We start from the raw sequence: 26,619 nt of genomic DNA on the forward strand, positions 1-26,619 counted from the left end.
GTGCTGAGAAAACCGGATATCCACATGCAAATGGATATCCAGCTTCATGACATTGTATTTGACAACGATTACACGGATATCAAAATAGCTTTTGAAAATACAGGCAACTAAGGCAAAATTGAGTAAGTGGGACTATTTCCAACGCGAAAGCTTCTACACAACAAAGGACACCATCAACAGAGTGAAATGTGTTCCTGGCCCTTTTCGTGCTGCCTCAAATTTGTTGCTTTTCTCATCTTTTTTCATTCACATACATTGCTTGCCAAATGAGCAAACTGGAAAGCAAGATCCTATGACATTCAGGATAAAAGCTGCAGGATGATTCTTCTATTGGTGATTCTGGCAGGGGCAGGAAGACTGGAAAGAGAGTGGGTTGGAAGGAGGAGGAAAAAAGAATTTTACATGAGCTGCCCAGGAAACTGACCAGAATATTTTGGGTATCACAGGATTACTCTTTGTTTCTTGTTGGCCCCTAGTTGGAAGCGCTAAGTATAATGATTTGCAGAAAAATGTGATCTCTCCATTATGGAGAAATCTTCCCCCAAAAGTCAATTAATTTCTCAGCTGATATTCATGACAGTTGCTACAAACAAGGACATTTCTATCTTAGATGGGCAGATGTGATTCTAACTTCTCTTCTTCAACCATAGTCTCACAGCCTGACTGCAGAACAAGACTGAACACTCTAAAGACCCAAAAAAGATTGAAGCACCTTACCTGAGACAGTACAAATATAAAATCAAAGAAGAAATGATGAACAGGAGGATGTAAATTAGCACTGTGAGCATGACACCGAGAATTCCCGACTGCATGGTTCTTACAAACACCCAGTACAGCTTTGCTGCGTCAGCTACGGGAGTCTCCCCATTCTGTGTAAGCCGCTGAGGGAAAAAAATACAAATTAAAAAAAAAAAATTAGGATGGAAACACTGATCATCAAGCGAGATTAATTTTATACACAAAAAACCATATGATACCACAATTTGTTTTTAAATTGAATTTTCAGGGTAGTAAAGACCACCAGATCTTCAGCTGTAAAGGAAAAGAAAATCCCTTGGCTTTCATGGCTGGTTTGCTAGGGTTTTTTTTCTCCTCGTTTTCCCTATAAGCTTTTAAATGTGTACACTCTACATGCAATTCATAAAGTGAAAGCCATATATTATTTATGTACTATTAACTTCTGAATTTAATGAGCACAAGATATGAAGAAATTAAATATGATGGTGGAAAGATCCCTTTCTCTCTGAAGCAGATTTGAAAGGAATTTAATTTGTGCTATGCATAAAATAGATGCCTTATTTTAGAAACTTATAAAAAAGTTATCAGGCTATTTAATGTGAGCTTGGAAACCAAAGTTTACATTAGGTCAATTTAACAATAAGTCCTTATTAGAGACAAGGAAAAGCATATCCTCTACTGAGTTTGAAATAAATACAAGGCAATGAGGCCTTTAAAAACAATATTAAATGTTGAGGACCTAGAACATTGTCATTTGACATCTTTGACCTTTGAGTTTTATAAAACATAAATGTTCTGTAATTATGACTCTGATATCAGGTGGAAGTAATATGCAATATAAATGTAAATAAGGTATGTTTTCTTCAATGTAAGAAAGGAGGAAGAATTTCTTCACTTTTGAAACAGGCAACTATATAAGTATAGCTTAAAAGGGCATGTTCAAAACTAATCCATATCACATATGTACAGATAAAATCAGAAGCCTAGAGAGGTTAATCTGTATTTTCCCTTTACCATCCTTTAACATGTGGGCAATGACTAGAAGTCAGATCTTCTGACTCCCAACTGTCATTTCTTTCACTGTCATGCCAAAACTTTGATTTTTATATTCTGTACATGTTACTCAGTCTACCTTGCAGAATATAGAACCGTCACTTGGACTTTAGGCAGAAGATCTGTAAGTGTTGCCGTATACCTCTCCTCTTCTAGATCTTATGTTTCTACTATTTCTTAAAGGAAGAGAAATAGATGCAGTATTCACTGCTGAAAAAACAAAAAACAAAAAAAAGATACATATTTGATGCCAATAACATAATTTAATCGATAGATGTTGATCACTCGGTTGATCCACACACATTGTTGTGAACGCCCATCATGTGTCACTAAGCTCTGGAGGTAAGACAGTGAATAAAATTGGACGAAAGCCCTGTTTTTGGAGCTTACTTTTAAGTTGGGGGTTGGGGAGAGGGGAAGGAAGTGATAGTAAGCATGTAAGTAAGATTAAGTGATACATATGGCATATAAGAAGATAGAATCTCGAAGAAAAACGTAAAGCAGAAAAAAGTGTAGGAGGGATGGGGGTGTATTATTAAATACTGCAATCAGAAAAGGCGCCATTTGAACAAAGATTTAAAGGATATAAGGGAATGATGATAGGCCTACCAGAAGGCACTCAGAACACACTGCCCATACTTCCTCTTTGTGTGTGATTCTCCAGTTAGGTTGTAAGTTCCTGCCTGGATCACTGGGGCCACGGCTGTTCTACCTGATGTTGTATACAGAGCGTAAGTCGTATCACTTCATTACAATCTTTATCCTCATTCTTTTCATCTTTGATGTGAGGTGCCTTACATTTTTCAAAGTGCATTTCCAGCTGGCTGTCCCAACAATACTGTGCAACGAGTATGGTAGGTGTCACTATTTGTAGGTGTTATTACTTTTTTTGTGATACATATGAAGAAGGTGAAGACTGAAGAGGTTAACTGACTTATCCAACGTCATCTGGCTGCCAAATGGCAGAGGAGGGACCAGAACCCAATTTCCCCTTGGAAATCGCTCTATTACCATGCTCTTCCATGATCATTTCTGATGGATTTTCAAGAATGATTGGCTGAAGGAAGACACTTGTATTCTACCTTTTGTTTGATCTTGGTTCTTATGTGCTATTCTTTTCTCACTATCTATACGGAGGGCAGAAACAACCTCAAACTTATTCTGTTTCTTTTAAAATCCTGCGCAGAGAGGGACACCTGGGTGGCTCAGTCGGTTAAGCATCCGACCCTTGGTTTCGGCTCAGGTCAGGATCTCACGGTTTTGCGAGTTCCAGCCCTGCGGTGGGCTCTGCATTGGCAACTTGGAGCTTGCTTGGGATTCTCTCTCCCTCCCTTTCTCTCCCTCTGCCCTTTCCCCTCCACCCCCACATAAATGAGTAAACTTAAAAGAAAGAGAAAATCCCGGGCAGAGATTGTATAGTCAATAAATACATGCTGATCAATTAAAACATTCAACAGCAAATGCTTCCTCTACTTTTTATCTAGATTGGGGCTTAGGCACGGAAAGAATTTATGAACTCAATGGAACTGTTGTATCATCAATGGGGGTCTGGGAATTCATTGCCAACTTCTGAACCAGCAAACTGAGAGACTAACAAAATGTTATTAGCACCATCAACAGCCACTCAATGCCTCAGCCTCAAACCATTGCATCTGCCACATCTCCTTTTAGATTGCCATAAAAAAAAAAAAATTGATCCAGAACAAAACCTATCAGGAAAATAAGGTAGCCTCTCTCTTGGCGGGCCTACCAGGATCCAAAACAAGTTATCCCTGGGTTTATCTGCTAAAAAGAAGGGCTCAAAGAACCGGAAGTATGAACCGAGACAACTCCAGTCTCATGAGTGACATTCAGTCTGGGATAACTATGAAGGCATGTGGAACAGTAGTTCTCTAAATTTAATGAGCATGAGAATCATCTGGAAGACTTGTTAAAACACAGTAACCCCTTCTCAGAGGCTGGGCTCCTTCCCAGACTTTCTGCCTCCACGGATTTGGTGCAGGGCCTGAGATTTTACATTTCAATTTGCACTGCAGTTAAGTTCCCTGGTAAAACGGATGCCATTGGTCCAGTGACCTCGTTTTGTGAACCACTGCTTTAGAGAAGCACCTCGAAAACTTGGTGCGCTGTTCCATCACTGGAGAGCTTGTTTTCTGGTTTTTTGTTTGTTTGTTTAAAAATTTCTTTAACGTCTATTTATTTTTGAGAGAGAGAAAAAGCGCGAACAGAAGAGGGGCAGAGAGAGAGAGGGAGACACAGAATCCGAAGCAGGCTCCAGGCTCTGAGCTGTCAGCACAGAGCCCGACGCAGGGCTCAAACCCATGAAGCATGAGATCATGACCTGAGCTGAAGTCGGACGCTCAACCGACTGAGCCACCCAGGCGCCCCTGGAGATCATGTTAAAAAGTGTATTTAGATTTAATTATTGGGAGTGTCCATGTGTAGACTCCAGTGCTGCTGCTCTGTGCGTTACATGCAGCTTTAAAGTTTTTTTTTTTTCTTAAGACAGAAAAATTAGATGTCATCTGCAATGAAGCATGATGGATTCTAATTGGAGAATCAATAATTGTGCAGATGGGGAACGAGCCTTCAGCTTTTCTTTCCAAGTGGAGAAGGATATGGGTGCCATACTCATCTATTAGAGTCCAAGTCAGCTTCCATCGGGTTACAGACCTCTGAACTGGTTCTGAGATGGTCCTGCTGGAGGCTACTTTCCTATAGATTACATCAGAGGCCCCAGAGTATATTAAGACTGCTCGTTGTGTCAGCTGCCTTTGATACAGTGGATCCTTCAGCTATTAATCTCTCTAGAGGACTCGACTGGAATACAGAAAGCCATTCTGAGAGGGCTGCAGACATTCTGTACAAGGAGATCTCAGAAGATCATAGACATAGCCGCTCATCCTCTCCAAATGGCTTCACATGTGGTGTCGCGGATCACACCGGCACCCCATCTGCTCAATACGCACCTCAGGCCTCTGGAAGGCATTCTGAGATGCCATGGAACATGATGCTACCAGAATGTCCACAGCATGTTTCTCTACACTTCCTGCTCAACCAACCTTGAGGGCGTGGTCTCGTCGTCTCTCACCTGGGGTCTGAGGGAAGTGGGAATGTGGACAAAGTCCAACTGGCTCCAGCTGAATCCACTCAGAATCAGAAATGCGTCCAACGATCAGGGTGGAAACACTTAGAGATGGGGTTGAAAACACAACCTCTTCGGACCTCTCATCAAGGTGTTAGACGGTATTGAGGCTTAAGAGGGTAGTTGCAGGTTTGAACGTGGAAACAATCGGGCCTTCCAAACACTGATCAACTGTCCTTGGTATGTGGCCCTTCCCCGAATCCTCAGCAGTGGGACCAGAAACTAGATACATTGGTAGGTTCAATGTGCATTGATTTTAATTCATTTTAATAATGTTAAATGATCTACATGGTCGCAGGGTCAACTACTGCACTTATCTGCAGGTTCTAAGCCTTTCTAGCAGAGGTCATTCTAATGCCAAATACGCAGGCAGAATGCCCACACAAAGCCTAACAACCCATTAAGGGACTCAGTGCACCTAGGTCCAGATCTTGTTGAGAACAACCCAGGAACCCAGAAGAAGTGAAAGCCCCACCTAGCAAACAAAGGAAAGGGAGAGAGGCTGTCTCAGTCAAACATCCGGCACCCTGTCACGGTGCGGTCTGGCCCATGGAGCCGACATCTCTGGTGTCGCCTAGGAATCTGTTAAAATGCAGAATCCCACACTCCAGCTGCCAAATCAGAATTTGCATTTAATAAGACCCCCAAGTGATGCAAGCCCAAGATCCTTGAGAAAACCTGCTGCAGCATTGTGCGACCTGAGAGACAGAAATAAAACCGTGACCGGCTTTGCCCATCCTAGCTGTCTACCACAGCACCCAGGACGCTATCTTCACGATGCAGTTTGAACACCAATTTGGTCTTTAGTTCTAAAAGCACATTTCAAACACTTAACAAGTAGAGTCCATCAAAATGCCCCACCTCTTTGATCTGCTTGGCACAATGAATACAGTCTCGACCTATGTAAACCCATCGGGAAACCTTCCTTTTTCTTCCTGATAGGAGAAATATACCCATTGTAGAATATTATTCGATAAATTGAGATAATTTTTAAATGAATATTTGATCATATTGATTTATTTATAGTATCCGTTCGCTCTCTTGCTTGGGGTTATATTTCATAGCCAGATCTACAATACAAAAATTTAGTTACAATTCAGATTTCCTTTCCTTTTATTAGCATCACAAAAGTCAAAATAAATGCCTATGGACGAAGGCTTTATATTTTATTTATTACCTAGAATTGTCTAAAAAGCTCTTCTTCTTCTTGAGTGTGTTTATTACAGAAGAGTCGTTGATCACAAAGCAAATAAATAATCTAACCAATTGAAGGAACCACTGTATGATTACTTTTTAAATAAAGTTTGGCAGTGAAAATCCTTACTACTAAAAAGTAAGTTACCAACAAAAAGTTACAAATAAGACTTCGCTGTAATAGGTTTTGTTTTTTTTTTTTGAAAATGCACCAAAATTAGTTTGGATCTGATCTCCAACATTATTTCTTGCTTATTTTGCAAATGTTCATTTAAGATGCTAAAAGCACATCAATGGATAATAATAGACATCCAGAATTTTTTTATGATGTGGAAAGCTTAATAACTTCAATTTAAGATACATAGTGAATTGCTCATGATTCTTGAAACCTCTCATGTCAGCTGATTCATGCACTGAAGCTAAATTCTATGTCAAGAACTCATATCCCGATTATTTTACTTGACTTACCCCGAGGACAGTATCCACTATAAACACGGCCAATGGGTCTAGAACTGTCCATAGTCCCATGGTAATGATTAATTTTGACAAGACATCAGGGCAGGAGGCAAACAGTAGCTGACAGCCCCATCTGATCAGAACCAAAGGAAGTATCACTGCATTCAGCATTAAAGGACCCACCACAACTACGAGCAACTCTTCTTTGATGGCAAGTGAGGAAGATGGGTAGCAAAGCTCAACCGTGAAAGGGGAAAAATGGAATCTGCAGGAGAACAAAGCAAACACACACATGTAAACAAGAGAAATTATACAAGATGCCAGGCACACAAAATAATTTTTTAAATGACACATTTTCTTTTTTTTAATATACAAACAATGACACTTAATACTACCCCCAAATCGGGTGTTAGGAAACTTCACCTTTCCCTACCCCAAAGTACCACCCCAACGGTTCACTTTCCAGTAAAAGGCTATTTCTAGCTTGTCCGTGGCTCTTGTATCATAGGCAACAATAGAAAGAATATCAGTTCTATCCACTGAACAGAGCATTCTATATTCTATAAAAACTGCCCTGCGAGTAACACATACTGACAGGTAGGCTATTTGAAATGCAAAATATATCAGTGTACCTAGCCATGGGTCAACCTCTGATAGGGACCAGAAATACAAATCAGTCTAATAACTCTTCTGAGCTTTCGCGTACGTGACTAGTTTTCCTGTGATTCCTCTAGATATACCCTTAAATACAAAACAACGCTGCTCTACTAACAACAAAAATAGGGCATCTCTTAGTTGTTCTAAAAGGGACAGTGTGACACAACCTAAAAACCTAAGGGTTGAATCCAAGGCAGGCCCAGTACAGACTGACCCAGGCCTTGGCACCTTTTTTCCATGCAAAGTGAGACTTCACCGTGCTCTAAATTTTCCCTCCCCTGCATTTCAGCCTTTGTAATTCTGCTTGTGTATCCTACTTAGCAGCTCTCTACTAAAAAGAGTTCTTCATTTTATCTACTCCCTGACCTTTGCTTTGACGGAAGCTTTATGCTTCCTTCCTATGCAGTTGTGAATATCAAATGAAGTAATGTGTGTAGATTTCTTAGCAGAGGGCCCAACATAGAGTCAGAGCAGGAGAAATGCTCATTGTGGCTGTAGTTATTGTCTTGTCTCACAACTACATTTGATGTGGAGCTAATGCAGGATTCGAGCCTACAGATCTAGACAAAATATCCTATCATATCTTGGGTCTTCTGATGCTTAAGAAATCGGATCAACTAGGCTGCCCAGATATTTTTCTCACAGTCCCATTTTACTAGCAGCCAATAAAGATAAAGCTATTTTTTTTAATTGAGGAAGTAAAAGAGCCGTTAGCAAAAAGCAACTAGCTCGAGCATACAACATTTGTCCCTTCTGCTTTGGAAGCCCTCACACAGAAGAAAGGGAAAAGGGGAGAGAGGGGAAAAAAAAGAGAAGAAAGGAAGAAAAATAATAGCTAAGTAAAAATTCTCCTGTGAAGCTACAGTAATTTATTATATGTAAATGTGCATATTCTAGAGCATTCATGTATTTGTGACTTAATTTCAAAACATGACAAAAAACCACATCTGTGTGTATATAGTATACACACATATTCTTTTTCATAGTGTCTTAAAGTTATATGCAGTCCTCTTAGTTGAAAATATACACATATCTTAAAAAAAATTAAAAAGAAAAAAGGGCGCCTGAGTGGCTCCGTCAGTTAAGCATCCAACTTCGGCTCAGGTCGTGATCTCGCGTTTGTGGGTTCGAGCCCCGCGTTGGGCTCTGTGCTGACAGCTCAGAGCCTGGAGCCTGCTTCAGATACTGTGTCTCCCTCTCTCTTTGCCCCTGCCCTGCTCATGCTGTCTCTCTCTGTCTCTCAATAATAAATAAATGTTAAAAAAAAAAAAGAAAGAAAATATACACACATCTTTACTTTTATCTGGAACATCTACATTTGGGAAAATGAATTTTACTTATATTGATTTCTATCTGTTTGTTTATCTATACCATCTATGGAATCATGTTTATGGAGAGATAACCTGTAAAGTGTCATCTTTTTCCAGGGTATAATGGCCCGGAAAGCTGCCTGGGCTTGAGTTTAGTAATTGTTTGAATTCAATCACTTTGCAGAAGAAGCAATCTTTGCCTCTGTGCGTATAGGTGATAAATCATACTTACATTACTTCTAAACTACTCTCAGCCAGAGTCACTGTGATAAAATCAAAACAGAATAAAACACTGTTGCTAAACTCCTTTTTGGATTCTGCTCAGATATTAGAACATACTTGACTCTGTTCAATTTGAAATAAATATCGATGTGCCAGTTACGTATTTGTAAATCAAGGCCCAGAAGATGAGAATGCAATAGACGTTCCTGCTCTGAGATAAAGACATTTTTTTGTCTTTCCAAATCCTGTGTCTGTGCTGCATTTTAGGTCTTGCGCTACGTGGACAGAGAGGAGTTTTGTACTTTCATTTGGCCTATCAAGACGAAAATGCATCGCTTTAACTTTCAAGGGAAGGCACTCACTTTGTAACAGGAATTGAAATGGCCTGGAGGAAAAGCCACTGGCTAAGGTAATGGAGGTAGAGCCTCAGGAACCAGAGAGATGCCATCAGTAGGATGATGTACCAGAAGCCCTGGCTTCGCCACTCAGCGAATTGAAGTTCCGAGAACGCCGACACCATCCCGAAATGAAGGTGCTTGAAGAATTCTCTAGATCCAGTACCATCAGCAACCGAGGAACACCTACAAAGAAATGATGAATCCTGAGCTTCCAGGACAACCAGCAGTAAAATATTTTGAAATGACAATAAAGACATTGTGAAAGTAAAATTGAACGAGACTATTCTTGAAACACTTGGGCTCAAGTGATCTCTATTTCTTTCGGCTCTGATGGAGGATCCCCAGGGAACATGGAAAGAAGCATGCACCCAGGAATGGAAATCAAAATCACGGTGAGATATCGCCTCACACCTATTAGGACGACTACTGTCAAAAATAGAAAAAAGTGCAGAAGAAGGAGGAGAAGGAGGAGAAGGAGGCAAAGGAGGAGAAGAAGACGAAGAGGAAGAAGAGGAAAAAGAAGAAAGGAGGAAAAGAAAAAGAAGGCCATAAAATAGCAAGTGTTGAAGAGGATGTGAAAAAATAGGAACTCTTGTGCCCTGTCGGTAAGAACATAAAATGGAGCCTTGCTAGGGAACACAGAATGCATGGCAGGCCCTCAAACAATGAAAATGAGAATTAACATATGAGCCAGCAATACCCCTCCTGGGTAGGTAGCCAAAAGGATGCAAAGCAGAATCTCGCACCGATATTTGCACACCCGTGTGCATAGCATTATTCACTACAGCCAAAAGGCAGAAGCCGCCCAAGTGTCCACCCAATGAATTATTCAGCCTTAAAAAGAAAGGAAACTAGCACGTGCTGCCACGTGGCTCGATCCAGAGGACATTATGCTAAGTGAATCAAGCCAGTCACAAAGAGACAAATACTGTAGGGCTAACTTATGTGTGGGAGCTAGAATAGTCAAATTCACAAAGATAGAAAGCAGAATGCAGTTTTCCAGGTCTGGGGTCGGGGGCGGGGGTTGATGGTATAGTTTCAGTTCTGCAAGATGAGGAAATTGTGGAGATCGGCTGCATGATGATGTGAATGTACTTAGCATTGCTGAACGGTACTTCAAAATGGTGGCGATGATAAATTTTTATGTTATGTGTATTTTTACAACAATACAAAATGTTAAAAGAAATATGAAAAGGAACTATTATAAAGAATAAACTTATTTTTAAAAATCTTTAAAATCTGTAATATATCCCTGCTTATCTCACCTACCCACGATGTTCCTTCTTTATTAAAATGAGATTTCATTTTTGGTTATAACCTGTTAAACATTTAACTATTTCGGGGGTGCCTGGGAGGCTCAGGTGGTTAAGTATCCGACTCTCGATTTCAGCTCAGGTCACATTCTCAAGGTTTGTGAGTTCCAGCCCTGCATCAGGCTCTCCACTGTCCACACAGACCTTGTTTCAGATCCTCTGCCTCCCGCTCTCTCCGCCCCTCCTCCACACTCTCAAAAAATAGTTTATTTTTTTAAATTAAAAATATAAAGTTGACTATCTTATTTTATTTATTTTTATTTTATTTTATATTCTAATATAATTTATTGTCAAATTGGCTAACATACAGTGTGTAAAGTGTGCTCTTGGTTTTGGGGGTGGATTGCCGTGGTTCATCGCTTTCATACAACACCCAGTGCTCCTCCCAACAAGTGCCCTCCTCAATGCCCGTCACCCATTTTTCCCTCTCTGCCACCTGCCCCTCATCAACCCTCAGTGTGTTCTCTGTATTTAAGAGTCTCTTATGGTTTGCCTCCCTCCTTCTCTGTAACTATTTTTTTCCCCTTCCCTTCCCCCATGGTCTTCTGTTAAGTTTCTTAAGTTCTGCATATGAGTGAAAACATACATTATCTTTCTCTGACTGACTTATTTCACTTAGCATGACACCTTCCAGTTCCATCCATGTTGCTGCAAATGGCATGATTTCATTCTCATTGCCAAGTAGTATTCCATTGTATACATCTTCTTTATCCATTCATCAGTTGATGGACATGTAGGCTCTTTCCATAATTTGGCTATTGTCGAAAGCATCGCTATAAACATTGGAGTACATGTGTCCCTTAACTATCTTATTTTAAAAATTGAAATGCATTGTTAATATATCACTAAAACTATGGTAATGAAAATTTGAAACTTAAAAAGTCTTTTATTCTTTAACACTATACTGACATTTTCAGGTGAAACTAAATGTACAATAATTACATGCAAGGTGTTCTGACTTAGCTTCGGTTTCCTCTCTCTGTTTGGTATTGGGATAAAACGATGTTTTCAAAGTTTATAAAATTAGAGCTTTTGCAGGAAAGAAGATGAAGAAGTATTTGAAAATAACTGTCGAGGCAGAACTTGTTCCCCACCTAATCCCAAGAAAATGTGCAGGGAGTACACAGTAGGGTTCCCATAGCTTACCGACTAGAAATACAAACTTTGGACTCAAATGCCCAAAGCCTCAATGTCTACAAAGAATTCCTATCTATGCCTCAGTTTGCTCATATGGAAAAGGGGAGTAGTGATAGTACCCCATAAGCCAGGGTCAGGATAGTGACCAAATTAACAGATGTAAAACAATTTGAACAGTGTGATTCTGCACTGTCATCACAAAATAGTAAATACTCAATCCACGCTTTCACCCTCTTTCCCCTCTTCCAATATTTACCAGAGCTGCTTTGAAATAGGCTGGCCTTCCATCAAGCCTAAGAAATATAGCAGTTGATATGATTCCTTTCATTTTAAAGAGATATAAACAGGAGATGCATATGTTATTTAACTCAAGCAGTAAATATCATCGGTATATACCATCACCAGCTTAATAAAATGTTGGTTTTGTTGAATCAGTAATTGATCTTTATAATAACTAGGTTCCAAGTCCTGTCTTGGAACCTTAGCATGTCTGATTCTGCTCTAGAATATGTTTCTAGAATAATTTGGGAAATTCCTCAACCAAAAATGGTCCGGATTAAAAACATCTTACCAAAGAAGAAGCTAGTATGATACGAAGTAGTTCAGGAACAATGATAAAACCAAAACAAGTCGAGGCAGCGTGAGAACATAAAAGAAATGGGATTCATAGAGAGATACAAAAGATTGTATATGCAAAAGCTCATCTCTCTCTGAAGACTGTTAAATACGATGATAATTGCACCATGAAAAGGAGAAGATAAATAATAGAACTAAGAGCCTTTGGGGGAACAAAGAACAAACGGGCGACAACAGAAAGTAAAAAACAAAACACACAAACAAACAAAAGACACATATTGTTCTCAGAATTCCAACCCAAGACTTTAGCCTTCTGGTCTGCACCGGACGAAGGAGGCACTGAATTTGACATCGACCGTTCCTTTGTTTTTCGGGTCTGTATTTTGCCATGAAGATGTAGACCATCATCTAACCCAGAACTCCGTGCGGAGTCTGTAGTGAGCATGCTTTTCAATTATACAAACGAGGAACAGCTAAACAGGAAACAGGCCCCTGAGAGGTTTGGGTTTACCATTGGTAACAGAGTCCTCATAGGAGGATTCCAGAATACCTTGCTACATTTATCATCATGTGAAATGAAACCCAGAACTTTCTACCCTCCTAAAGCAAAATAGTCTGTGCCCGCTCCTCTTCAGTTAATTATTCCGTTGCTGTTTTGCCCCTTCAAAGAGAAGAGAAAATCAAATGCAGATTTGGCATTGTGTTGTTTGCAAAACACCAGAAAATCTCAAATGATGCAAAACAGAAGAGACGGTAGCCTATTTGACCTTTGAAAATTTCCACTGTTCTTTTCATACCCATTGAGACAAATGACTAAGCAGTTTAAGTGTTTATTCACAGAACCCACTATAAAGTCATACTTTTGCCATTAGTTTCACTGATAAATGTTTCCCATTCACATTCAGATACACATATTGGTTTCTGGGGCATGTGAGTTTGGACAAATAATACTAAAATATCATCGTGGAGTATTTATATCTAACTCAAAATACTCAATTGCTTTGTACCTGCTTAACACACTTCAATATTTGATTTTACTTGTTCATTTAACAATGGTAACTCGAACATCGGGAACCAAAGAATTAGGAAAAACCTGGAATCCATCATTTAGAGTTTGGACAATTACAGACTTCAGAGTTAGAAATTAATAAAGGAATTAGTTGATGCCAAATGATGCCAAATAAAAAGAAGTTATCAACAAGCTTATCAGGTGAACAAAACTCATCAAGGAGAGCCTTACAGACAATTCTCATATGACAGTGACAGTCCGTTTCTCTTAATCATTTCGAATTTGCACTTGAAATCCAAGGGTGTACTGACGGAGAATTACATCCACAACCCCCTCTCGATTCATTGTTCCTGAAATAGATTTCATTCAAAAGAAAACTCTGCATCCATGTTTCAACATTTTCTTGAAAGCAAACCTCTCTTTTATTCTCGTACACATGCAAGGCATAGTCTAAGATGCAGGGCCATTGTACAATATCTTCATCCACATTTTCCACTGTTCTCTCCTTCCCCTGTAATCTTTCTTGGTTATGTACAAAGAGTATGACCATCAAAAGGATAATAAATGGCCTCTGCCACTGGGGTGTGTAATACGTATAGTGGGAATTGATTTGTTGGTTATGAAGGAAGCCGGAGAGCACACAGATCACTGCAAAATCACATTGAGGCCAGCAACTACTCCTCGGTTCATGCAGGCGAATCCTCTATTGCTCACAGGGTGAGCTGCCAGAGGCTGAGAAGAATGGTCAGGTCATCCAGTATTCAGCTATTAAATGAAACCTATTTCTCTGAACTTCAGCCACATTTCATATGACACACATATATCCCCTTTTCCATGCCCAGTCCTTATAGAGACCCGATACCAAACAAGATTTCTATGATCCATCAGTGTAATAATAATAATAAAAAAAAAAAAGACCCAAGTTGCTTTATGGAAAAAAAAAAAAGCATGGAATGCATTCTTTTACATCGAACAGTGAATAGGAGTCCTTAGGGATTTGTATATAACCCAAACCCACCATTTATCAGCTGTGCCTAATAATCCTTTTAAGAAGTGACTATCAATAAATGGCACTAAAATTTCCATATTCCTTTCTTCTGTATGACTAACCATACACTAAGTATAGCACCGAAAAAAAATTAATGCTTATTTATTTTTGAGAGAGAAAGAGAACACCAGCGGGGGAGGGGCAGAGAGAGAGGGAGACCCAGAATCCAAAGCAGGTTCCAGGCCTGAGCTGTCAGCACAGAGCCCCACGTGGGGCTCGAACTCAGGAGCCGTGAGATCATGACCTGAGTCAAAGTCAGATGCTGTACTGACTGAGCCACCCAGGTGCCCCATAAACATAACATTTTTAAAAATCAAGTTTGTTTGTTTTTTTTATTTTTTTTGTAATTCTTCTTGGGGGGGTATTTCTCATTTCTTTTTTCACTGTGTTCCATTTATCAAGTTTTTGAACATAGAACCCTCAGTGACTGTGAAGCTTTTTCTAAGACTTAATATTCAGCATTTCAGGGAATCATTCTAATGAGGGTATCAAAGAAACATGGATAGGTTATACTGTGTTATACTGTGTTATACTGATGAGAAGACCTCATCAGATTCCCTCAGACTTTTTCAAAAGCGGAACTAAAGCCCAATCAGTTAAGTGATTTGCCCAACTTTATACAACTGGTAAGAGTTTTCTAACCACTGTATCCAGACTTGCCATTAGGAGCTCTCCATCAGTTTAACAAGACAAGAAAGTGTAGCCTGCTTGAAAGAGAGACCCTTTATCAAAACCTGAAAGAAGGAAAGGGTTCTTCTTTTATGGAAGTTGGTTTAATTGGACACAACTCATTCATTCAGCAGATCGTCATTAAATACATGTAAATGTCAGGCCCTGGGATGATGTAGTAAGCAGAATAATGGCCTCCCCCAAATATGCCCACACCCCAATCCTTGTAACCTGCAATTATGTTAAATTATATGGCAAAGGACAATTAAGGTAGTGTACAGAATTAAGTTTGCTAAGCAATTGAGTTTAAAGTAGATTATTATGGGTTATTTGGGTGAGCTCAGTGAATTCACAAGGGTCCTTAAAAAGTGAGAGGGGAAAGCAGAAGAGAGAGGGAGACAACAAGAAGGAGAACCAGAAGAATGGCAGTGTGCGAAAGACTTGTCTCAAATGTCTTGGCTTTGAAGATGGAAGAAGGGAGCCATGAGGCAAGGGATAAGACCAGCTTCTAGGAGCTGGAGGAAGCAAGGAAACATTCTCCCTAGAATCCAGAAAATAAAACATGTAGTTCTGCTGGCCCCTAAGTTCAGCTCAGTGAGACCCATTTCAGACTTCTGACCTCCAGAACTGTACAATAATAAACTTGTGTTGCTTTAAGCAGCACCAAAACACTAATATAGATACAGGTTCTGGATTTTCACAGATGAGCAACATTGTCACTCACCCACAGTAATTTCATTCTATTGGAAGAGACATATCAGTGAAAAGACAAATAAAATCCAGGGACAAAATCCAGGGTGAGAAGTGTTACAGTGACATACAGAATGCTACGAGAAAACATAGGATGGACACCTATCTCCAACTGGGCCAAGGAAGGCTTCCCCCCGAGACCTATGAGGTAAAGAGGAATCAGACAAATGAGAGGAAGAGGTATATGGGAACGCTAGGAGGGCATTCCATCACACATGCACCGCTCAGGACAAGAGAGTTCCATTTCTAAAGCTGAATATAAGTTGCATAGGGTGGAGAAAGTCCAAGTAGGTGAAGGGGTCTGTTGGTAGAGGCCTGATTAATGGATGCCATGCTGCAGAGTGTTCACTCCATCCTGGCACTCTTAGTAGCCCTTGGAGTAACTAAAGGGGAAGGAGATGGGGGGATGCCATGTTTGTGTTTTAGAGATACTGCTCTAGCTGCAGGGGGGAAATAGTTTGGGTAGGTTCAGACCAAAGGGGAGAACAGATTATGACTTGGATGATGACTGATTAGTACTGCTCAATGATGAGCAGAACTGTAGACCTTTCAGAAGTATGGGCATGGGTGTTCTTTGCTGTCACAATAACTTGAAGGGTGGAAAAGGCACAAAGCTTCATGAAATGTGCTTGAGAGTCTCAACTGATAAAGATTTCTCCTGACCCCTATGTTAGTTCCCGAGGGCTACTATCACCACGAATTGGGTGGTTTTAAACAACATAAATGTATACTCTCACAGTTCTGGAGTCTAAAAGTCCTAAATCAAGGTGTTGGCAGGGCCATGCTTTCTCTGAAGTTTCCAGGGGATGGGGAGGTGGAGAAGGAAAGATTCTTCAGCTTCTGGTAGCCTCAAGCATTCCTTGCCTAGTGGCAGCAAAAATCCAATCTCTGTCTCCAGTTTTACATGGCTGTCTCTCCTTTGTTCATCTGTGTCTTCACAAATAAAGACATCAGCCATATTGGATTAAGGGCCCACTCTACTCTAGTACGATCACCTTTTAGCTTACCTTTACAGTAACCCTGTTGAGGTACTAAGTCCTACAACTTCAACACATTATTGAAGGACAACAGTTCAACTTTTAACGCCCCAAATGCCAATAGCATTTGCCAACAGCAGCCCTTTTAGAGGAAAAGGGAATTAGAGGGGTGTAGGACAGGGGCAAAGAGATGGATTTGAGAGACAGTTGACTAAGATGAACAGGACTTGGAGACTGTTTGAATTCAGGATCCCAAAGAAAAGAATCTAAAATGGTTCCAAAGTTTCTGGCTGGGGTAGCTCATCCAAAGAGCGGCTTGCCATATTAGAGACAAGTATTTAGTGAAGAAGAAGGGAAAATGAGGAAACAATAAGCTCATATTGACCCGCATATGGAAATGCTCATGGTAAATCCATGAAAATTTGCCCAATAGTCTGTGATACTTACGGAAGTGAGGTTCAAGACATATCAGAACTGGAAAACAGTTTGATGAAGTCACCAACATGGTAGTAAGCCATTAGAATGATTGAGACACATTGTCAATACCCAGTATGTGGAAATGATGTAAAAACTAAAAAATATATATACAGGTGCTTGTCCCTCAGATTAATATAAATATTCTCTTCAAATGGAATCAGCAAGCTTGAACAATATAAACTCAAGTACTCTTTGAAGGTATTCTTTTCCCATATGTTGGTTTACAGCTGCAAACCCACTTAATCTAGACAAAACCCTCCTCCTTCATTCACGTCCCTGAAAAATAGTTTATGGATAAGGGTTTTTAAGGTAAGTGAGAATTTTTGGCATAGACAATAAAAACTGATACAATAAAAATATACACAGTATATAATATGTGTATACTATATTTAATTTACAGAGCCACTTTGGAAGACAGGTGTTTCTATACACATTTTACAGATGGGGAAATGAGAACTGAGAAAGTTCAAATTACTTGCTCTAGATCATACAGCTATTAGGAGACAGAACAAAACAAGCATCTAGATTTGAATTTAATGTTAGTGTGATACCACAGCTTGTGTGTTTCCACGACCCGTGTGGCCAAGTGCATGGGGGCCGACGGGGTTGGCAGGAAGAAGGTTCACAACTCATTTACATGTACCAAGAACTTAAACTGCAGCTCAGTAAAAATGCATTACGAAATTAATATTAATATATTTAGTGAGGCTTGGGGTGCATGGGCGGCTCAGTTGGTTAAGCGTCTGACTCTTGCTTTCAGCTCGGGTCATGATTTCACAGTTCGTGGGTTCGAGCCCTGAATTGGGCTCTATGCTGACAGTGTGGAGCCTGCTTGGGATTCTCTGTCTCCCTTTCTCTCTACCCTTTCCTGCTCACTCTCTATTTCTCTCTCTCAAAATAAATAAATATTTATCTATAGATATAGATATATAGATATAGATAAATGTTTATTTATATATACATATATACGTATGTATACATATGTATACATATATATACGTATCATATGTATACATACATAGATATACATAGATACACATATATACACGTATGCATATACATATGCATACGTATATATGTGTATCTATGTATATCTATGTATGTATACATATGTATATGTATATCTATGTATATCTATATCTATATATATATGTATATATGTATATCTATATATAGATATATATATAAATAAACATTTATCTATATCTATATCCTATATCTACATGATATACATTATAGAGATATAGAGATAGAGATAGAGATAAAGATATAGATATTAGTGACGCTATTCACTCACTGAAGGCAGGAACTGTCTTGTTCAGTGCCATATCCCCAGGCCCAAGCACCATGCTGTGTACATAGTAGGTGCTTTAAAACAAGCATTTGTTAAATAAATAATTTTTTAAATGTGTCATTTTCTAAATGGTTTAGGTAAAACTCTGATCTGCTTCAGTCATTTGATCTGTCCCTTTAACTTAACATTTCTAGATTCATATAGTCCATTCAGACAGTCCATTCAGACAGTTAATTGTTCGGTGCTTAAGAAAATAAAAAACCACCATTAAAATGGTAGCTGAGAAAAGTCTCATAAATTCACAGCAGTATATTATTAAATGATTTGGCTGGTAGGGACTCTTGGGCAAGTTCACTGTGGTACCATATTTAAAAGAAAATGAAGTAAAATACGCCAAGATAAGGAAACACTTATTTGGAAAGAGATATAATTAACCCAAATGAATTATTACAGAGGGAGGGGGGCTGGAGAGGTGGGCGAAATGGGTGAAGGGAGTTCAGAGGTGTAAACTTTCAGCTATAAAATAAACAAATCCTGGGGATATAACAGGTAGCACGGTGACCATAGTCAATAATATTGAAATGCATATTTGAAAGTTGTCAAGAGAATAAATCTTAAAAATCTCACCACAAGAGGCAAAAATCATAATTTTGTCTGGTGGCAGATTTACTGTGCTGATCATTTTACTATATGCACAAACATCAAATCATTATGTTGTATACCTGAAACTAATAATCATATCAATTAAAAAAAAATGAATTGTTACAATACTATTATCATATGATGATTATTGGATTGATATATATATATCTGATAAATGACATCAATATCAGTTTTATTTTTAACCAAAGTTATTATTAAAATGCTCAAATCTGATATTGCCTTGTCATTATTTCAAGTATTTGGAAAAATACTTTCACAGAAGTATCTGTACATATACAGATTTCACCAACATGTTCTGGGTAAAATTGTGTTCCATTCTTTCAACTTTTACAAAACGTTATGAGGAGGAAAACTTCACAAGTTTATCTTGATGTTAGCATTTTTAAACTAGATCCCCCCCCTGCCCTAAAATTGTATCTCCTTGGCCAATTTGGGTATTATACTTTTAATATAACACATTGCACCTTTACCAGATTTAATTCAATTTATAACAAATGCCTCTAATTAAGTTAAAAGATCTTTGAAAATTGCTAAATCTTCGGGGTAATATTACCACGACTGACATTGAAATAATTGATCATTCCCACTGAGGCACAAAAGTATGAATGTTCTAATGAGAAAACAGGGATTGAAGTATGTTGAAGGAGTCCAAAGAGACTCCCAAACTCTTTAGGCTGTTATTTCCAGTGACTGTCTCAGAATGGGACCGGGAGCTGGGGCAGGGACAGACGACACTCAACCCAGAGCCTAAGAAGGCAATGAAAGCAAACTTGAAACACAAAGTCACCACTTTGAGCAAAGGTGAACAAGGTCTGCTTTGCCTTCCTAAAATACTCTCATTTCAGTATGCATGGGTTTCTGTTTTACAATGTCAATTTTTGCCATTGACAACATTTTTGTGACAAGTCCACGCCAATAAATAACGGATGTAATACTAGAATACATCTATTTTTCCAAGAGAAAGTCACTTAGAGCCAAGAATCAGTAAATATGTAATTAGTTAGACCTAGTGGCAGAGCTCCTGACCAAACACCACCACCAGAGTGGGGAGTAGAAACAGAGTTTGGTTAAAGTGTTTATTGCGGCTTTGTGAAGGGCTTTAGGAAATCACTTACCTTTGCAGCTAATCTGTTAGTAAGAAGGAGAACACCTACCTTGCCGGTATTTGCTTGGCCTAATTAGTTAAAAATGTGTACAAAACGCTTCCAAAGTGAAACTCGCTAAATACTTTATGCATAATGGAAGCTTCATTAATGGCTGGAACAATAACGTAAAATCAGCTTTGCAAACAGTCACATTAATGAACTGCATGATAATGCATAAGCAGGGCAGCATAAGAAAAAAGATACTTCACGGCTTAGCCATAAGAATATCAGGAGGCTTCACAATTTATCAGGCTATATATAGATGCAGATTGGAGAGAGGCAGATCCGTATACAGGCTGACAGCACAGAACCCAGTTTAAGTCTTTGTTCTTCTGTTTACTAGTCTGCTGATATTTTGTGGGTTATCTAATCTCTGGGCCTCAGAAACTTCCTCTAAGATAGGGGTTTGGAATGTCTCCCGTTTTGAGTTATGAGGATTGAGAGAAGATGTCAGATTTCCAGGAAGGTGCTTGCCACTTTTAGAGAGGGATTATTTTATAATACAAAGCTGGAAAGTCACTCAAGACCAAGAAAGCCATTTCACAAAATTGACTTCTAATTTTGATTCCACTATTGTGGGCAATGGAAAAACATTCAGGAAGAATTACGTTGTGATTCAACCAATGGCATCTCAGACATTTCAATTGAAAAGCAAAGATATATCTTTAGACCCTTTTCTTCCAAATCATAGTTTGGATAGCATGTATTAGATAAATAGTTTTTGTTTTGTTTTGTTTTGTTTTGTTTGTTTTTTGTTGTTTTGTTTTGTTTTGTTTTGTTGCAGTAATAAGTCCATAAAGGGAAATGCAACCCAAATTATTGACAATAGCAGATAGGCTGAAAGTAGGAAAGAGAGAATATTCTTGCAGTGTGCAGAAGAGTTTAAACAGAAGCTTGATAAACTATTATTATGTGTAAGAGTACTATAACATGCTCAGATTTTGTTGTGGGATTGAGTTTAATTTTAGTGTTTCTAGCAAAATGTGGGCACATGGCAAATACACTGTGAGTCTCACGTCATCTCACCCCAACACGATGGCCTAATTCAGATATAAATCAAGTAATCAAGTTAAAATGAAGATGAAGACAATTTAGGAAAAAGTGATGGCCAAATGTTGACAAGAAGTCTGAGGGTGTCATCTCTCCCCTTTTGTCTAGTCTCTGGAGCAACGGGTAGCTCTTACTCATGTTCAAGTTCTGTGCAACTGAATTGAGCTGAGTTGGGTTGAGTTGAGTTGAATTGAAAAATGCACATAGCATAATAAATGAGCTTTACATAACAGTGTGTCATAATATATACATATATATTTGATATGTATCAAAAGAAAATTTATAGCATAGTTTTAAAAGTATGAATTTTTTAATGTTTATTTATTTGAGAGAGACAGACAGACAGAACACAAGTTGGGGAGGGGCAGAGATAGGGGGAGACACAGAATCCAACACAGGCTCCGGGCTCTGAGCTGTCAGCACAGAGCCCGATGCAGGGCTCAAACTCACAAACCTTGAGATCATGACCTGAGCAGAAGTCAGACATTCAGCCTACTGAGCCACAATGACACCCCTAATAGAATGAATTTTTAAAATCAGATGGAGCTGGGACTGAGTATCAGCTCTTTCACAACATGCCTGTGTGAACCTAAGTAAAACATATAATCTCTTTAATATAATGCCTTTAAGATACGTACAATACTTATTCCAAATGAGGATTATAGATATATAAAGCAATCTAGAGAGAAAATGTAATTTTTGTCTCATAATAAGTGCCAAATTAATGTTAGTCAACAGAATTGTTTAACACCATCAATAACAATAATAATATTTTCAAAATAAATAATAATGAAAATAACTTAAGTTTCTCTCTCTTCTCCCTGATTTCTTACAGGGAAGGATGCCTGCTGTAAAAATAAAATTTAAAGCCTTCCAATTATGCCCAGAAAATTTTTAGTAATTATTAATCCATACCTTCTTTTAAAACTTCTAAATAAATACCTAAAAATGGAGGGACCTATATCTTATAATTTAGTACAAAAAAATACATAATACAATATATTAACTCTTTTTCTTTCCAATTTAATTCTGTGTTGTTTTATTTAGCCACCTATTATAAAAAGTAATTTGTGTTGATAGCTCTGAGGAAATCTAGAAATTAAAGAGCTAATTAAATTTTTTCTGAGTAATTCGTGAGTCTCTGTATCAATATATACATGTAAGTGTGTGTGTTCATCTGTGTGCACGCACACATATTTAAACATCCACGAATGGACAAATACTGCTAGATGTTTCTGGAAATTAACCTTCCATGATGTCTACTCTAACTAACCATTTCCTCTGGGCAAACACACCTAACCTTTACGCCATGTTTCCAAAGGAATCATAGATCATGCACCTGGTAAGGCTGAACTAGAATGTCAGAAAATGTGATCAAGATAGGGAAGAGAGGTAATGAGAAACTCACCTATTTGTTGTGAACTTACTATCTATGGAGGATCTTGAGAAAGTTTTTGCTATCTTAAGTTAAAAAATAATAAGTAACTTATAAAACATTTAAATAATGCCCCCATTTCTATAAATAGTTTTGCATCATCACACATATATAAGTGATACTTTCATAAATAATTTGCCTGAATATTTTCAAAATGGAGCTCATACACGTATTTATAAAAGCATTACAAGAAAGGCACATCTGGTATAATAATTCCAAGATGTCATCCTGAAACAAAAAATATGACCACAATTTGCAAAATACTTTGCTGAGTGAATGCTGTGTATATACTATACTCCTATATTTCAAGGAATGCACAAGTTTTGTTAAGTGAAGCTCTCACGTATAAAAGTGAGAGTTTCTTCATCTTCCCACTTACCAAAGCACACGTTTTCAATGGGGACATCTGCAAACAGAATGTTAATTAAAACAGCAAGGTAGACATAAGTCACAGAAGTGTTCAGTTGTCTACCACTAAGTAGCTGCCTTCCATTCTAGGGCAGAGGTGCATCCAGAACCCATTGAGAAGACATCTTGACCACTTTGTACTGAAGTCAAGGAAGTATAACCAAGCACAAGGAAACCCTGACCCCCACACAGGTTGTAACAGAGGCTTTAGCTGATGATCTGGAGTTTGTCCTTGGGGGCTGTTTCAAAAAGAAGGGAGGGGAGAAGGCTTCTGTATTTCCACATCAGTCAGTTAGTGACAACAAATTGTCCTCTGGGAGGGGCATGATCTGGATGAGGATGTTTCCTGTGGCCGAGGAAAGTTCCCATGGACGGACTCTGGTCTGAGCCATAAGCAGGCAACATTCTCAGCAACTGAGGGGTGTGGGTTTAACCCAGAGGGAAGTAGGTGAAACACCATAGTATCTATCACAGTCCACCCCTTCTTATGCTCAGATCAATTTGCTTCTATGGTAAATTCATACCATCTAGCAACTGTTCCTCCAGGCTTATGGTCAGTCTTGTTTTCTGGGAAACTTAGTGGAGAAGTGTTGGTGAAGACAACTCAGCTGTGCAGCTGACATCGAGGTTGTAATGAAACTCTTCATCACTCTCCTCCACCATCCCAGATTCCCCTCATCCTGATATGCATCTCTACAGGTCTAGATGGCTTGATCTTGCCTGGTGGCATAGTCTAAATGGGGACTCCTGATGTGTCCAAACTTCTAGAAGGTATGCTTCTCTTAGGTGGTGTCTATTCTCAGTTAAAGACCTCAAATGGATCACCTGAAAAACAAACCTATTCTTCTCCACCCCCTTTGTATATTAGCATATCCACCTCTCCTAATGATAAGGAGTGACTAACCAGGCCGGTCGTGATGACTCCTTTCTTTCCTTGCTGGTCTCCCAGCATGAGGAATCTGATGTGACCTGGTGGTGTCTATGGCTAGAAGGTGTGTGTTCACAGATGGAAATGTTCACCTTTTGGAAACCAGGGCCTCCAATGCACCAGTGGTAAGAATCATGCATCTATTCCTGCAGCTTACTTTAAATTAAGATCATATGAGAAACTGATAAGTGCTATGAAAAGGACAAATGAGGATAATGCAATAGAATGTGATTATCTGTGAAGGTGGAATTGATGAGATCTGAATGAGATGAAACCAGCTCTTTCCCTATCAGATTAGATAGAGCGATGATGTCCTTGGGTCAAGCTATCCCTGAGGCCAGCCAGCCAGTGGGCCAGGTCTACTTTTTATCTTCTACCTCTATTCACACCTACTTTTCTTTCATATGCCATGTTCAGGAGCTGGGGATGGGGTGGGGAGTGAGAGGAAACCTCTTTTCTGTGAATCAATAAACACAGCTAATTAAAATCATCGTTAGGTTCTTATGGACCACACAACAATGATCAGTTGGCTATCCAGAAGCGCTTTCCAATCCAGAAATGTCCCTTGCCCACCTCCACCTGTAAAGGCAAGACAAATTTAGATGTTTCCTTCTCTTAACTCCCCCTCACCCACTGAATGGCTATCTGAACCAGTTCTGGACAATAACATGCAACTCGAGAAGGTTGCTGAAGGGATTCTGAGCATGCTAATAATCTCCCTACTAGGAGAGAAAGAATAAGTAGGAAGCTCCCTCTCCACTGGCCCTTCTTTCTGCCTTTGAATGTGACCTTGATATTTAGAGCACTTGAAACTAGGAGGGCCAAAAAGAAAGAATCACGGAGAAGCTGAGCCAGAATCCTTCCTTAGATAAGCTACTGAAACAGTATCAGCAACTGACTTCTTACCTACTCCTCTTAAGTGAAAAAGAGTGAACTCGTTGTGTGGGCCTTTGGTACTTGGCTTTTCCTTTATTAGTAATTTTAAAGTATCTTTGCTGATACTGACCACGCAGTACATTTAATTTCTAAAATCTTGTGAAACCTCCAAGAGGAACGGGCAGTGAACAAAAATGGACGATGAAAGGGAATTAAAAAATATCACAAGAAGCAAAACACATCATTTCGTTTGCCTTCATGATGTCACTCAAGGCACTAAAAGCCAGAAAAGCAAAGTGCCTAAGTTTTTGCTAGCTTGGTTTTTAAATATTCCGTAAATACTTCATTGAATGACAAAGGTAAAAAAAAAACAACAATAATTGAAGTATGTATTGATTTAGATGTTAGAGCTGTGGCTGCTGGTATGTGTGTACATATTTTATAGGCAGCAGGATGATTATTAAATGCCTGCACTGCACATATCATGAGAAGCAAGTACCATTTAGAGAGGTTGCTATGATATTTCCTAACGCAACATTTGCCAAGCTGAGCATCTGAGTGTGTGTGTGTGTGTGTGTGTGTGTGTTCAGAAGCAATTCACAGCCCTGAGATTGCATCTCCCTGGAGACAATCACCAGACATACACACACAATAAGTTTAGAAACATGGAGAAAATAGATTATGTGAAATGTTACATTTCCTGTACTATTCTTCACAACTATGACATTAATTATTAGGTCCAACTTGGTAGAGAAAGCAAATACCCATTCAATAGGTAATTTAGGAGTACAGTGTATAAAATAAAAAGAAGGTTATGTTATGTTGTGATAAAAGTGGGTGGAATGCCTGACTGCTCTGAATGGAAACAACCAGTACTAACTCAGAAAGTTATAAATTCCAGAATTTAGGGGATTTTCAAAATGAAGGGACAGGGCAATAATCCCCGTGTAAGACAAATCATAATAGAGCTCCCGTGTAGGATACAAGCCACACAGGAAATCCGAACCCAAATCTTTAAGAAACCCAGAAGGCAACACCATCTTTCCCCGATGGTAGAGAGCCACGTAGGAGAACATTACCTGAGATATCTCAACTCAGCTTCTAGACTCTTTGAGTATGTTTGGAAATTAATCGCCATTTATATAACAGTTGATCAGATTGCTTTAAGAAAGAACTCATAATCCAACATCCTGAAGTCATGATCAAAGCTTGTGAAATATAAAAATCCTCTTTGCTTTCCTTCAAGATTGTTGCTATAGTGTTTTCATTTATTTTCAGAAAACAGCAGAGAGAGAACAAGGGCAGATTGCCAAGTTTGAGACTAAGGATGTCCTTGAAGACAGCCCAAACCAAAATAAACACAAAAACAAACATGTCTACAATTAAAAGATTGTAATACGGCATTATAATTAGTTGTCTCAGGAAGTAAAGATATTTTCAGTTAAGTGAATGGGTGACAATTACTTGGATTATTGTCATACTTAAAATGTCAGTGTTAAATGATTGCTTTAAGCACATAATAATAAATTCTGCATTCTTAAGTGGCAAAGACAACAGAGCCGAATATGGAGATTGTTTTTACTGGAAGCAAAATTAAACATTAACCAAAACCTGCAACACACATTTTAAAACACAGGGAACAAAAGAGGAAGAGCTGTAGATAAACACAGTTCTGACATTTGCCACTTGGC

At 38.9% G+C, this 26,619-nt stretch overlaps 1 protein-coding gene across 1 annotated transcript in view; it reads right to left on the bottom strand.

The window, feature by feature from the left end:
- Window positions 1-26,619, bottom strand: part of LOC106971974 (uncharacterized) — a 328,414-nt gene that overhangs the window by 63,261 nt on the left and 238,534 nt on the right. The window contains exons 11-13 of the mRNA XM_053223149.1: window positions 9,138-9,356; window positions 6,599-6,851; window positions 718-881 (exon numbers count right to left, since the gene is read on the bottom strand). Of these exons, the coding sequence (XP_053079124.1) occupies window positions 718-881; window positions 6,599-6,851; window positions 9,138-9,356 (636 nt within the window). The remainder of the gene's footprint in view (window positions 1-717; window positions 882-6,598; window positions 6,852-9,137; window positions 9,357-26,619) is intronic.

This window comes from Acinonyx jubatus, chromosome B2 (assembly GCF_027475565.1).
Source record: "Acinonyx jubatus isolate Ajub_Pintada_27869175 chromosome B2, VMU_Ajub_asm_v1.0, whole genome shotgun sequence".
NCBI classification, from domain to species: domain Eukaryota; kingdom Metazoa; phylum Chordata; class Mammalia; order Carnivora; family Felidae; genus Acinonyx; species Acinonyx jubatus.